Source organism: Neodiprion pinetum, chromosome 6, assembly GCF_021155775.2.
Source record: "Neodiprion pinetum isolate iyNeoPine1 chromosome 6, iyNeoPine1.2, whole genome shotgun sequence".
In the NCBI taxonomy this organism is placed as follows: Eukaryota; Metazoa; Arthropoda; class Insecta; order Hymenoptera; family Diprionidae; genus Neodiprion; species Neodiprion pinetum.
In genome coordinates this window covers 16104358-16119465 of record NC_060237.1, presented here as the reverse complement: position 1 = coordinate 16119465, position 15108 = coordinate 16104358, and the positions used below count along the sequence as shown (strand labels likewise).

Below are 15108 nucleotides of genomic sequence, written 5' to 3'. Positions count from 1 at the left end.
GAAAGTTCTTGTATGCTCCTCTTCTGCCTATTCTGCAAGGCCGGAGTTTTTAATTGCTGAAATTTTCAGCGCATGTAGGTCTTAGTTGGCCTTCAGCGTAGTGTATCGTCCGCCTAAGATTGGTTACATGACAGACTTTGACGAAGCTTTCCTGCAGTACAGTCACGCCTATAAAAGTAATATTGTCATGGGTGACTTCAATGCAGACTTGTGTTCGAATAGCTTTGATGCTAATAATCTTAAGTCATTTTTTTTAAGTGTGAGTATGGATATTGTTCCTTACTGCCCGACGCATCACACTGCTACAAACAGTACATGGCTTGACGTCTGCGCGGTTAATGACCTCTCCAAAGTCTCGGGTTATTCACAATTACCTGTTGCCTTTTTATCAAGTCATGACCTGATTAGTGTCAGTTTTCTGTCTATTTCTGATAAGATTGAACCACGCGAAATCATATATAGAGACTTCAAGCTCCTTAACTCCCAAGCCTTTAAACTTGACATTGAAGCCTGCGACTGGTCGCAGGTATTCACTGCTACCTCGATTGACACCAAAGTTGACCTACTAAATACTTTCGTACTAGAGACAATAAATAAACATGCTCCAGTTCGTAAAGCCCAGCTAAGGCGTCCTCCAGCTCCTTGGCTGGATAACAATATTAAGACTGTATCGTGCCTACACGGCAGAGTTACTTGTATTGGGTGTGTATCGTGCCTACACGGCAGAGTTACTTGCATTGGGATACACGTATGTGATTACGTGTGACACACACCTTCAAATCTGTGCAGAACTCGAAAACAATGGCTACCTGACATGCGCAGTACGGTAAGTCGGAGAAACGCCGGGTCAACACGTGCTGGCACGGGCAGTTGCTTGATACGCGTGAGCCAGACAGCACTCAAGCTCCTCTCCAATTTGGTGAGCCTATAATTCGAATCTCTGATTTGAACTGACGCTAAGTGGTATTTGTCACGATGGTCGTATTGATACATAACTGAGACAATGTGGCATAAGAGGGTCGACACTCGTCGTCACTCCATGACATAGCGCCTCTCGGCCATTCAAATAGCGCCTCTCGGCCATAAAAATAGCGCCTCTCGGCCATTGAAGGAGCGCCTCTCGGCCGTTCCATCTCTCTCTTGTATTCCCACTGGGGAATTAATTATCGCCTTGATAATTATCGTGTAACTAGCTTCCACGCTAGCATCTTGTAAGGCGGTTGAGCTCACCCCTATTGTGTCTTCACTCGAAGCGTCACAATTCTCTCTCTAGATACATCCAGTGCACACATCCACTCATAAATCTAACATTCATTCACACATACATTGTACACGATTTCGAGGAGGTTTTTACTCAGTTCCTGCTGAGGTTTTCCTCCTTTGGGGTAATAAATCATCATTGATTGACCCCCAAACCGAGTGGATTTATTTAAAATACCTGACCTTGCCCATATCAATAATTGTTATAAGTATTAATTTCAAGATGAAAGGGAAGTACGGGAATTAATCCTGGTGGTCAATTTCCGACAAAACAAAGACGCTCATGAGAGCGGGACGCTCTCTACAAAGCATTCCGGAGAACTAGATCACTTGTCGTCAGAGATAAATACCGAGTCCTGCGTGGTCGTGTCAAAGCCATGATTTTAGCTGCAAAAAGCAAACACTACATGTCGAAGTTTAGAGGACTCAAAGATCAGAAGTCAATATGGCGCGAACTTCGGAGTATTGGAATAGCCAAATCGAATGAAGACAATGTGCCTGGGAATGTATCTCTAGAAGACCTGAACAACTTTTTCGCTGAACCTTTTGAACGCGACAGGCATGCCAGCACTGTGGATAAACTAGCTACAATGACGTCGCGCCTTGTACCCTTCAGAGACGGTAACTTTTATTTTAATTCAGTAACTACGGAATGTCTTATGCGTAATTTGTTCAAGTCAAAATCTAATGCTAAGGGCATTGATGCTATTCCACTTGCCTTTCTGAAACTATGCATGCCTGCTATACTCCTTCCTATACATGATATATTTAACTTCTCGTTGACAAACAGTGTCTATCCCACACTCTGGAAAAGCTCGCTTTTTCGGCCTGTTCCAAAGATTAAACACCCTAGTAGTAAGCAGGACTTTCGGCCTATATCCATTGGCTGCTCACTTTCCAAATCGCTCGAGCGAATAGTCTTCGACCAAGTTTCTGATTATCTTGATCTTTATGGTCATCGTGATCCGTACCAATCGGGATTCAGGAAGGGGTAGAGTGCGCAGTCTGCACTTATTAGGGTCACCGACGATATAAGGCGTGCCATCGATGATAGGAAATGCACAGTGCTTGTCCTCTTCGATTTAAGAAAAGCTTTCGATATGGTAAACCATCCACTCCTTGTCACTAAGCTTGCGGACCTTGGATTATCTAGCTCGGCCTTGAATTGGTTTCTCTCTTATCTATACGACAGAAAACAGGCTACTGTAGGACATGACGGCAATCTCTCTTCATGGCAAGATGTCTCATGCGGTGTACCTCAGGGTACTGTTCTAGGGCCTCTCCTCTTCTCTATTTTCATTAAGGATATGCCCCTCGCGCTGAAACACTGTAAGCATATGATGTATGCGGATGACTTACAGATATATTTACATTGTTATCCTGATGAGCTTCCTCAGGCTGTGGAGAGAGTTAACGAGGACGTCGCGATGAACCATGACTGGATGCTGAAGAATATGCTATCACTCAATACCACTAAAACGAAAGCACTCATAATTAGCAGTGCTCGGTACCGCAGCTCAATTGAATCATCGTATGTTCCTCCTATCCGGGTTAAAGATGAGGTTATCCCGTACGTCGTCCAGGCCAAGAATCTGGGTGTTATCATTAACAATACTCTGACTTGGTCGGAACACGTGCTGTTTATCTCGCGGAGAGTGCATAATACTCTTTGGCAATTAAAATCCAATAAAGAACTTCTGCCAACTCGCCTGCGGTCCTCGTTGGTAAACTCGCTAATTTTACCTCTTTTCGACTACTGTGCATTAGTTTATTGCGATTTAACAGCTGGTCTGGAGCTTAAGCTAAAGCGCGCCCTCAATTCTTGCGTGCGATTCGTATTTGATATGCACAAATCTGAGCATATCAGCCCATACTACCGTATGCTTGGATGGCTTGATTTGGCTGATAGGCGAAAGTACCTGTTGGGAACTTTTCTGTTCAATACTATGAGTCTCGGGTCACCTAGTTATAGCTCTGATGAGTTGGTTTTCTTGTCAGCAATACGTCACCGATTCACTAGAGGTGACCCAAAGGATCTGTTTGTTCCTTTACACCGAACAACTGTATACCAAAGATCGTTTCTTGTATCGGCTTGTGTCCTCTGGAACACATTGCCTACCTCAATTCGCGAATCATCTTCCGTAAATGTCTTTAGGCTAAAACTTAGGGAATATTTGGCCAGTAATACTGTTTAATTCTATTCAATAAGCGCAAATTTGATTTAAATATTTTCTATATATTGTTGTATGTTTATATAACACTCTATTTTATTTATATTTCATTTTATTCTATTTTTATTTTGTTTTATTCTATTTTATTTTATTTTATTTTTTGTTTTTTTTTTCATAGAGAGCTGTACATGTTCAGCGCATTTGTGTTGTCCTTAGGGGGCACATTGCTCCAGGACATTTTTAATAAACGCTTTTCTCTCTCTCTCTTTCTCTCTTTCTCTCTCTCAGCGGTTCGACGTATGTCACGTCGACCTCTGTAAACCCGTTGAATTCACTCGAGAAGGAAGGATCAGTTTTTATTTTCTATGGCTCATCAGATGCCTAATTCAAGAATTTATCAGTAGCCGTCATTTCTGACTCGCGAGTGCATTTTTCGGTCTGTTATCAAGTTTTTCCACCTTCATGTTTCAATTTCGCAATAAACGGTTTCGACAGTGCCTTGCGCCGATTTACTGCGCAGACGTCTTTATTGTGTGACGATCAGCACGACACATTCAATGGGTTTGAATTGACAATCATTTCGGGGCTCTGGGTATCTGATAGTGGCAATCAACACGGGGTGCTACGGAACTTCGGTCACTTCATGATACTGAGTTGTCGAACCACTGATGAAAAATGAATGATAAGAACGAAGGAGAATACATTTGTGCAAAAGACAAGCAGCAGTTGAAAATAATTGCATATGTGTGAGAAAAGTGTGACGAGGCATATCACCCAGCCTGTGTCAAATATCACAAAGCAATGAACGAAAAGGGCGAAATGGTGGATTGCGAAAACAACTTTGTGACCATTCAAATAAAACAGAAAAAAAAGAGACAACAACTCCAATGGAATGCGACGGGACTCATACGGGGTCAAACAGCGATGATGGCACATGCGGGCAGACCGAGCAGAAGAAACAAGACGGCAACCGAAACAAGAGAACGAGACGAGAGATGGGGCTTGAAGACTCATGGATAGACAGCAGCGACGCCGGTGACGAGGAGGTACTAAGGCGGCTAATTCTAAACGCAATTAGGGCCGAGGTACGCCCACTATCGGATAAAATTGACGAGCTGCAAAGCGAAATTGTTAGCTTGAAACAAACTGTAAATAAAGTAATAAATGAAAATGTAGAATTGCACAATATTAATGATAACGTTCAAGTTAATAGTAATGGTGTTGCGTCGTATGCTAATGTCGTTCAAAATAAAAGGAAAGACGTAGTGATTGTTGTAAAGCCTGTAAAGGTCGACACTGCCGCCCAAGACGGTGTCAAAAAAAACGAGAATTTGAACAACGTGAAAGGTAATATTAATGTTAAAGATCTTGGAGTCGGAGTTAAAAATATCAAAGAGAAAAAGAACGGAACGGTTGTTGTCACATTTAAAAAATGTTAATGACGAAGAACAGTTACAAAAGGATTTTGAAGAAAAAATCGGAGAAGAGTTCAAAGTTCAAGCTCCTAAAGCTCAAAAGAAATTTGTTAAAATTCTTTACATTGAGGGCGAAGAAGCGACGTTGGAAAATGAACAATAAATCAATGACATTGTCAAACAAAATCAATTGAACGAGTACTGCCAAAAAGTAGAGATGAAAATTTTCAAGCAAATTGGGTATACCAAGAAAGACGAGTTCAGCGTAATTGTTGAGGTAAATCCCGAGTTACAAAAAGTTTTACTATTTTTGGAAAAAGTTTCCATTGGATGGAAACAGTGCAAAGTGATTGAGCACATTAACGTAATTCATTGTTTTAAATGTTGCGGGTTTAACCATTACGCGAATGATTGTAAGGGAGAGGTCACTTGTGGCAAATTTAAAGGTGCACACAGCAGCAAAACAGGCCAATCAACTGCACTTTAAAATGCACTAATTGTGCGCATAAAAATATGATGAAGAATAATGATAGTATTTATGATGATAAGCACAATGCTTTTGACAAAAGTTGACCTATTTATATTAGAATTGCTGAGAGCTATAAGAAAAGAGCAGAAGAGAGTAATTAGCAATTACAGCCACATGAAATGTTACTACATCTCAATGCACAAAGTTATTTAGCACATAAAGACAAAATCGAACACTTAATGATTGACAAGAAACCTCTAATTGTTTGCTTAACAGAAGCCAGAATAACTGACGACATAAATGACTCAGAATTAATTATGGATAATTATAATTTTATAAGAGTAAACTCAGAAAATAAATTTACGGGCGGCATTCTTGTTTACTTTAGAAATGACTCGCAATTTGAAATAATTAATAATAAAAACTATTCCTCTAACACGTGGAACTTTACGTTTTCTGTTCAATTATTGAATGAGATAACTATTTCAGTAGTGTATCACTCACCAAGAACGAGTGATGCACTCTTTATGGATATTTTACAAGAAATTATAAATGATTTTACTGAAAATAAACAATTTATCTTACTGGGAGATCTAAATATTGACATTAGTAAAAATATTTACCATTTAACCAAGCTTCAATCAATAATGGGTGAAATGGGACTAAAGAACTATGTCCCTACGTTTACACGCGTTACTAACAATTCACAAACAATGATTGATTTAGCCTTTTCAAATGAATTTTTAAATTGTGACGATTGGGATTCCCCAAAAATAACTGACCATGACATCCTAGGTATTAAATTACCCAAAAATCAACATAATTCAAGTAAACAAAACTATTTCATTGGCAGAAATTTTAAAAAACTTGATAATGTTAAATTTGTAAAAATTTGAAATGAGATGATTAATAGGATAGATAAATCTGATGACAACAATGTAAACAGTATGGCCAATAATATGATCGGATCAATTGAACAAATGTTAAACAAAGTTGTTCCATTGACTAAACTTGAAGTAATTAATAAGTGGAAGAGTAAAGAATGGTTCGACGACGAAATAAAAGCTTTAAAACATAAGAAAAATGAATTATATAAAAGTGCCAAAGAAACTACTCATGAAACTGATTGGAAGAAATTTAAAAAAATTAGAAATGAAGTACCTAAATTGATTAAGCTAAAGAAAAGAGAGTATAATGATACGGTAATTGATAAAAACAAAAAAGAGGTAAAAAGTTGTGGAAACATTTAAAGAAAATTGTAAGTAAAAAATCAAAAAGTAGCATAAGTGAAGTAAAATTTAATGATAAAATCTGTGATAAGGATGAAGATATTGCTGATAATTTTCATAAATTTTTTATCAACAGTATAAATGAAATTAACCATGCAATATTAAATTCTAATCAAAATAATAATAATAATAACTGTGATAATGTACCAACTAATGATAGTAGTAATGATAGGTGGTCTAACTTTAGTAAAGTTACGATAAAAGAATTGACTGAAAGTGTAAATAAACTGGAAAACAAAGCGTGTACCGAAGATAGAATAAATGCGGAAATAATTAAGAAGCGTGGACTTATATTGACGATCAATTTGTTAATCTAGTAAATGTTTCATTGCAAATGGGCGAATTTCCATCTGATTGGAAAAATTCACTAATTACACCTATTCAAAAAGTACAAAATACAATAAATGCGAGTGATTCAGACCAGTAAATGTACTTCCGAGCTTTGAGAAAATACTAGAGACTTTAGTTCATAAGCAATTAGTTAAATATTTAGATGATAATAATATTCTAGTGCCAGAGCAAAGTCATTTCTGCGAAACTGCCTTGCAAAATGTATTAAACGAATGGAAAATTAACTGTGATAATCGATTAAAAACTGGCGTTGCATTTCTGGACTTTAAGAGAGCGTTTGAAACAATTGACAGAAATATATTAATAAAAAAATTAAACAAATGCGGTATTAAAAATAATGTGCTAAAATGGTTCAAAAGTTACTTGACTGAGCGCACTCAGCAAGTAAAGTCTAACAATGTGATCTCCACAAAGAGAAAGACGAAATATGGTGTTCCACAAGGCTCAATATTGGGCCCACTTCTCTTTTTGATTTATATTAATGATTTAAAAAGAGAATTAAAATGTTGTAACTATAAAATGTTTGCGGACGACACAATAATATATTATAGTAGCTCTGATTCCATTGACATTGAAAAGCAGATTAACTGTGATTTAAATAAAGTATCTATTTGGCTAAACAGAAACATGATAAGTTTAAATGTTGCTAAAACTAAATTCATGTTGGTAAGAGGAGTGCGAACCTCTGGTTACAATTTTAAATGTAATATAAAAACTGAAAATAATTTAATTGAAAATGTGGATGAAATTGAATACCTTGGTATAATCATTGACAAGCATTTAAACTTTAAAGAACACGTGAAGTATACAATTAAAAAAATTGCTAAAAAAGTAAATTTTTTGTTCCGAATTGGAGACTCTGTGTCACCGCTAACGAGGACTATTATTTATAAAAGTCTGATTGCCCCGCACTTTGACTATTGTTCTACGATTTTCTTGAGCATTGGTGAAACTGAACTTGATTCATTGCAAAAAGTGCAAAATCGAGCGATGCGAGCGATAATTAGATGTAGTAAATTTACACCGTTCAAACAATTGTTAAATGCTTTACATTTCTTTAATGTTAAACAGCGAATTACTTTAAATACGCTTACATTTGTGCATAAAATTAAATTAAAGATATGTCCATCTTACCTTGCGGAAAGTGTAACTCTAGTTGGCGAAACACATAATTATAACACACGACAGCGAAATAATATACACATCACAAAGCGTAATCAAACAACATCACAAAACACACTAATATATAGCGGACGTAAAGCGAAAGAATATACTGTTAAGACGAGGTCTGATTGGGTTTTTCTTGGGTTTCCCTAATCCGTGCAGATATGCACGCGGTACCTTAATCAGTGCAGCCAGATCGTGGGTAGAAGTTACCACCTCTTCGACTCTCTACCCACAGCGCACACAATTACAACTAGTGTGTCCGTGAACAGGCGGTGCCGACGCTACTCGAAGATGGTCGCGAGCGGCCGAAGATCGCTTCTCCTCGCGCGTTAATATTCTCCCGTCGACCGGCCAGCATGTGTACTAACACATCTAAGCTGAGCACGTGCGTGAGTAGCCAAGCCAAAAGCGAGGCCTGGAAAAAAATGAAACTAGCGCGAAGCCTGAGAAACTCGCATATGACGTCACGCGACGAATTTTTTTTTTATGTTTTCAGGTTTTTCGCAGCAAAATTATTTACAATTAAATAATTTTAAGCATGAATAATAATAATTAATAATTATTATTATGGTAATTAAAAAGCCTCAATTAATAATAATAATAATGATAATAATAATTATTATTATTATTATTTTTTTTTTCCGAGGAGTTGCGGAATCCAAGTTACGGATTCGCGCCAGTCATACGGGCTAGCGCGGATGTGGGACTCCAGGGTGGCCTACCCACTAAACCGCCACCTCCTGTGCAACGCTCCCAGCCAGGGACTATGGTGATATTACTTCTAGCTGGGAGCTCTGTCTGTGTGTGTCTCGTCAATCTGTCCGTCCGTCCGTCCCGTGCAGGCAGTCCGTCAGTTACGTTACGTCAGGCAGCCGTCCGCGTTCTTACGTCGTAGGATTGTCTCTGTGTAGGTAGCAACAAGTTGCCACCTTTCTGTACTATGTAGCATCACCCCGACAATGTTGTCGGGAGTGATGCCTCCCACGACCGTCTCGAGTCTCTGTCGCAGTTCTGTCCAGCGGTCACATTCGAAGAACGTGTGTTCCGCGTCGTCTCGTTCGTGTCCGCAGTACGTACAGTTGGGCGTCCGTACTCGGTTCAGGTTGTGTAAGTACCGTCTAAAATAACCGTGGCCCGTCAGAAGCTGGGTGACGTAAAAATTCACATCCCCAAACCCCCTCTGGATCCACGGTCTCAGGTCCTTAATGAGTCGTCTCGTCCAGTTTCCCGTTGTTTCTTCCGTCCACCGTTCCTGCCACGTCTGTATCGTCGCGTCTCTTTCCGTCGTTGCCGCGTCCTGTCGGGTCACGTCCGCGTCTCTTCCGTAGACCCTCTTGCGCTCGAACGCGAGAAGGTCTATGGGAATCACGCCTGCCACCACCAGAACGGCCTGTGCTGAGACCGTCCGATAGGAACAAGCGATCCTCAACGCGCTTCGTCTCTGTACCGTCGTCATTGCGTGACAGTATTTCTCAGTCTTCAGGGAGTCTGCCCAGATCTCCGCACCGTAGAGGAGGATCGAGTTCACCGTCGACATCAGAAGTCTCCGTTTCCCTGGTCTCGGTCCGTTCGTGTTTGCCATCAGGCGGCTTAGGGATGCTATCCTTTCAGCCGCCTTCTGAGCCGTTCGTCGTATGTGAGGCCAGAAGGTCATCTTCGTATCCAGGGTCACCCCCAGGTACTTGACTTCCCCTCTGGTCTCGATCTCGTCCGTCCCGACCGTCATGCGTGATGTCGTCGGTATTCGTCTCCTGGTGAGAAGCACCAGTTCTGTCTTTTCCGTCGCGAGTTGCAGTCCGTGGTCAGTCATCCACCGTCCGACTCGTCTCATTGTCTGGTTCAGTGCGTATTGTGCCAGATCTGGAGTTCGTTCGACTATCACTGCCGCCACGTCGTCAGCGTGAGCGACCAGACGAACGCCGAGTGGGAGCTCCAGTCTGAGCAGGCTGTCGTACGAGTATATCCCGTTCCAAAAGTCGGGTCCTAGTATGGAATCTTGAGCGACCCCCGCGGTAATCTGTCGCGTCACTTGTCCTTCGGTCGTTTCGTACGTCAGTCGTCTGTTCCGAAGGTAGTCTTCAACAACTCAGAGCAAGTAAGGCGGGACCCCGAAGTCGCCTCTCAGCGACCCTAGGATATCCACCCACCTGGCCGAATTGAAGGCGTTCTTAACGTCAAGTGTCACCAGCAGCGCGACGGGTCGCACAGCGTGGCAATGTCTGTCTGTCGACCGGAAGGAGTCAACCACCTCTTGGATCGCTCCAATCGTTGATCGACCCCTCCGGAAGCCGAACTGCTGGTCAGAGAGGCCTCCGCCGTCCTGTATCGCATCCGTAAGTCGTGGTCGCAGAAGCTGTTTGTACAGTTTCCCTGTCGTGTCCAGTAAGCTCAGCGGCCGGTAGGCCGACGGCGTGCTGGGGTCACCCTTACCCTTTGGGATAAGGACCAACCTCGCCACCTTCCACAAGTCGCTGAATGTCCCTGTCGTAAGGCACGTGTTGTAGAGGTCGAGAAGTATCTCCGGCCTCAGGCTCGCCATCAGCCGAAGAACCTCCGCCGGTACACCGTCCGGTCCTAGCGCCTTACCCCTCTTCATTGCTTTGGTCGCTCCGACGAGCTCCTCGGCGGTGAAGACGGGGGGCGCCGCCGTCTCGTCGTCGTTCGTCGTGTTCGTACGCGTCGGGTGCGTCGGGAACAGTTCGTCGACGATCCGTCATGCGGTTTCAGCATCCTCGAGTTCTGGCAGGATCCGGGCCCCCAGCCTACCGGTCACAATCTTGTAACCGGCACCCCAGGGGTCGCGGTCCACCTCCTCGCAGAGCTTCTTCCAGCATCGCATCTTGCTGTCTCTGATGGCGTACGTCAGTCGTTTCCGTTCAGTCTTGTACTCGGCCTGAAGGGTTTCCCTTTCGGGTCTCCCTCCAGCCCTCGTAACCCGTCGTCGCTTTGCCAGGCAACTCTTCCGCAGCTCGGCTATCTCGTCCGTCCACCAGTATTGTGGTGGTCTGTTACGTCCGTACCGTCGTTTTGGCATTGTGCTGTCGCACAGCCGCGTCGTCAGTTTGGCCGTCTCGTCCGCTAGTCTTTCCGCCCTTTGCCGGCCAGTTAGCTCTGGGGGGACGTCGGTAGTTGGGGCCGGCGCTGCCGCCAGCTCCGCCGAGAACTTCAGTACGTCGAGTTTGTCTACGTTCCACCGCGGGGGGTGCCGGGTCCTCGTCCGTGTCGTCCTTGTCTCTCCTGCCACTTCGAAGGCGATGTACTGATGATCGCTGGCCGTGTAGCCCTCGAGCACCCGCCACCGCCCTATCCGTGGCAGAATTCTGTCCGTCCTCATCGTTACGTCCGGGATGGAGTCTACGAATCCCGGCCGTCTGTACGTTGGTACGTCTCCTGTATTTGCCACCACTAGGTCCAGCCTTGCGGCCATCTCCAGCAGCAGCCGTCCACGTCTGTTCGTTGCCGTCATGCCCCACTCGACCGCCCTCGCGTTGAGGTCCCCCGCGACCACGAGGTCCCCGGGCAGGTCCCTGAGTCCGTCCTCGAGGAGCGCAACCTTCGCCCGGAACTCCGCCGCAGCGCAGTTTGGGGTCAGGTAGACGCTGACGTAAGTGACAGCGCCCACCCTAGCCCAGACGTAGTCGTCCCCGACGCCACGAGCGGTTATCCGGGCTCGGGCAGCGCCCCTCACCCAGATAGCCGCTGTCTTGGTCTCGTTCGTAATCCAATCCTGCGTTTGTCGCACCCTGTACGGCTCGCACAGGATCAGAATGTCGGCGTCTTGTTCGTCTGCTATCTGTGGTAGTAGCATGTCTGCTGTCCTACTGCGGTTCAGGTTGCCCTGAACTATCCTGTCCGTCTTCCGGCCTGCTTCTTGCACTCCTCCAGCGGAACCCGGTACACCACGCACCTCCCGGAGCCCGCGAGATGCGCCGCATCGCCGTGTCCCGCCTCGGCGCACAGTGAGCAGACCGGTCTGTTCTTACAGTCCGTGGCGTAATGTCCTGTCTCGCCACATTTCCTGCAGCACTTCGTCCGGTCTGTGTTTTTACATTTTGTCTTCGTGTGCCCGTATCCCAGGCACTTATGGCATTTCGTCACCGTCAGTCGTGGTCGGACGCGGCAAGCTACCCATCCAATCCCGATCCGTCCCCGGCCGAGCAGCGCTCTGGCTTCCTGCGACTCTAGGTCGCATACGGCCATGAACTGCTCCGCCCGGTTCGGACCGAAGATGCGGACCCCAAAGTCCGCATCTCGTCCCGTCTCTCGTCGCAGTGCCTGTATCACGTCGTTTCTGGTCGTGACACAGTCAAGATCCATGATCTCCAGTTGAACCCTGGAGGTCCCGGTCCTGACGTTGCCTGCGTCGCCGACCGCGTCCTGCAGGACGCGTCGGAAGTCGTTTCGTCCGTTGGCGTCTGTCTTTATCTTCAGAAGACACAGACCATTCTTCGTCTTCCTGAGAGTCGTCACTTTAACGTGACTCTTCGCAGGGTCGACCGTGGTCCGTATCTTCCTCACAATGTCGGAGTACGTCGTGTCGTTCCCGGGTTTGACGAGCACCGCCGTCCCCCAGTGTTTGGGAGCCGCTCTGCGCCCCTCAGCCCCGGCCGTCGTGTCCGTCGTCGCGTTCGTCTCGTCCGTCCGCGTCTTCCGTTTCTTTTTTTCCTTGTTTTTCCTTGTGACTGTCTGCCAGTCAGCGACCGGTTCCACAACCGTTGCCCTCTTCTGAGAGGATTCCGGAGTGGTTCCAGTCGCCTCCCGTTTCTGTTTCGTCCGCGGAGTGTTTTGTGTCCGTTGGTCAGTCTCAACGTCCGTCTCCGTCGTCTCGTTGTCCGTCTTGTGGTCTTTCGGGGCTGCTTTAGCGCGCCTGTTAAGCGCAACGTCGGCAGCCTCGAGAATGGTCTTTATGCCCAGTTTGACGGACATACTTATGTTTTTTTGGATGGCCGCTGCCTCGGCCATCCTTGTCGCCGTACTGTGGATCAGTGACAATAGGTCCGTCAGGTCCATATCGTCCGTGATTCGTGTTTTCGTGCCGATCGTGGATACAGCGGAAGCGCAACTCGCTCCGCTGCCCGTGCTCGACACGCTGTCCGTCCTGTCTCGTCGTTGGTGTCCCAGTATCGTCCTGTCCGCTGTTCCAGTTTTCGTGTCCGCTGTCTTTGTTGCCGTCTTTGTCACCTGGTCCTTGCACAATTTGCGGCCCTCAGAATCCGTGCCGCTGCCATGGGCCACCGGGGCTTTCACCCGATCGGAACCCAGGGTGGATTTCCCCTGTGCTGGGGCTACCACCTGAGGTATATCGTTGTTTACCTTGTGCATCTGCATAAAAGTTCCCAAGTGCTACGGGTCTCTCGGGGGCGCGACTCCCCGTACCGCGCCGGAACATAGCACGGCCCCTGAGGTCGCCTCGGGGGCCTTCCGTCGGACTTGTGCCGACTTCCGTCCCCTCCGACTTACTAGAAAACCCCGGGGTCGTCACTTCCCGAGCGGACCAGGTTTTTACGCCCAATCCGCCTCCTGGGGCCGCCTCGGGGGCCATCCATTGGGCCTGCGCCAACTTCAGTCCCCCTTGACTTACTCGATGTACGCGGGGTCGTCACGTCCCGAACGAGGGATTTAACCCCCCCGCCACCTGCGGTAATTATTATTATTGTTATTGTTGTCGTCGTCGTCGTCGTCGTCGCCGTCGCCGTCGCCGTCGCCGTCGCCGTCATCGTCATCGTCATCGTCATCATCATCATCATCATCATCATCATCATCATTATTATTATTATTATTATCATTACTAAAATTAGTCATAGATCGGGATTCGTGATTTTCTTCTATAGAAATCGTATTTTTGATGCTTTTTCAGTAACTTTCGTCTTGTTTACGTTACTTTTATTTCTTTTTTCAAATAATTTTATATTAAATAATGACCGACATCAATTTCACTTAAATTACGCTGATTTACGTGATATTGGAAATCAATGCTGCGAGCAGAATCGCCAGTTCGCCAGAATTGACCGCCCTCAACTGATACGCTACGCTACGACGCTACGCTACGCTACACGACGCTAATCACGATCGCGATTAGCGCGTCGATTATGATCTCGATTACGTTTTTGTCTAGCGGTCTATGAAAGTGACGATTAGCGTCGTAGTAGAGGACGATCGCGGGCAGCGCATCGAGTCAAAATTTTGTTATTGGTTTTTGTGCGTTAGGGTATTATTAAGACGGCGACTAGCGCACGTAGACCGTAGAGGTCTTCTAGATTTAATCGTTTTTTTTCATCATTTTGTTTGTTCCTTCTTTTTTTTTCTATTGGGTTAAATGTAAGCATTTGTATTTGGAATCGCGATGAACGACTTTCTCAGTATTATTACAATTTTTTTTTTTTTTTGTATTATCGCTGACTAGAAATATATAATTGGAATTTTAGAGTGATTTGACCAAACCACGCGTTGGCTTACGTGTGTTGTATCTCTCTCTACCCAAAAATTACCCCTCCCCTCACCGCGGTACTGAGCTATCGAGTATATGGTCGCGGTATTTCGTATTACCGATTTCGAGGCGTGTTAATCACGCCAGGCGCCCAACAAATTTCGTGATATTGTTTTAGGTCCAGGGTCCATCGTGGACGCCGATTTATCGTGCGCGAGGTAAGTTCTCGGTCATTTTCTCCGTGTGACCAAAGAGCGGGAAAAATTCACGTCACAACATATAAGCAAAAATAAGTTCAAATATGTATATATTAGAATTGAAAGCACATGTATGGTGTTTACCTATATGACAGAAACTATATATTGACTTGGATTATCTTATGAATCACTGTATTTTATTTTTAACCCTACATCATGTGTCATATATGCACATACCAATATTCATATAAAAAAAAATAGTTGGTTTGCCAATTCTCTGGTGTTATTACCATGGTGTCAATTTTGTGGAGTTGTTCTCAGGGTGTAAGTTCTATGGTGTTATATTGCGGATGTCAATTTTC

At 44.8% G+C, this 15108-nt stretch overlaps 1 protein-coding gene across 1 annotated transcript; it reads right to left on the bottom strand.

Moving 5' to 3' along the window:
• Positions 1 to 10835: 10835 nt before the first annotated feature.
• LOC124222301 (uncharacterized) lies at positions 10836 to 11930 on the bottom strand. The gene has a single exon (XM_046633122.1). The coding sequence runs from the start codon at positions 11928 to 11930 to the stop codon at positions 10836 to 10838; it is 1095 nt and encodes a 364-aa protein (XP_046489078.1).
• Between the last annotated feature and the right edge of the window lie 3178 nt (positions 11931 to 15108).

Coding starts and splice junctions, on each gene's coding strand:
- LOC124222301 (XM_046633122.1), bottom strand. CDS start 11,930: ATGCTACTACCACAGATAGCAGACGAACAAGACGCCGACATTCTGATC.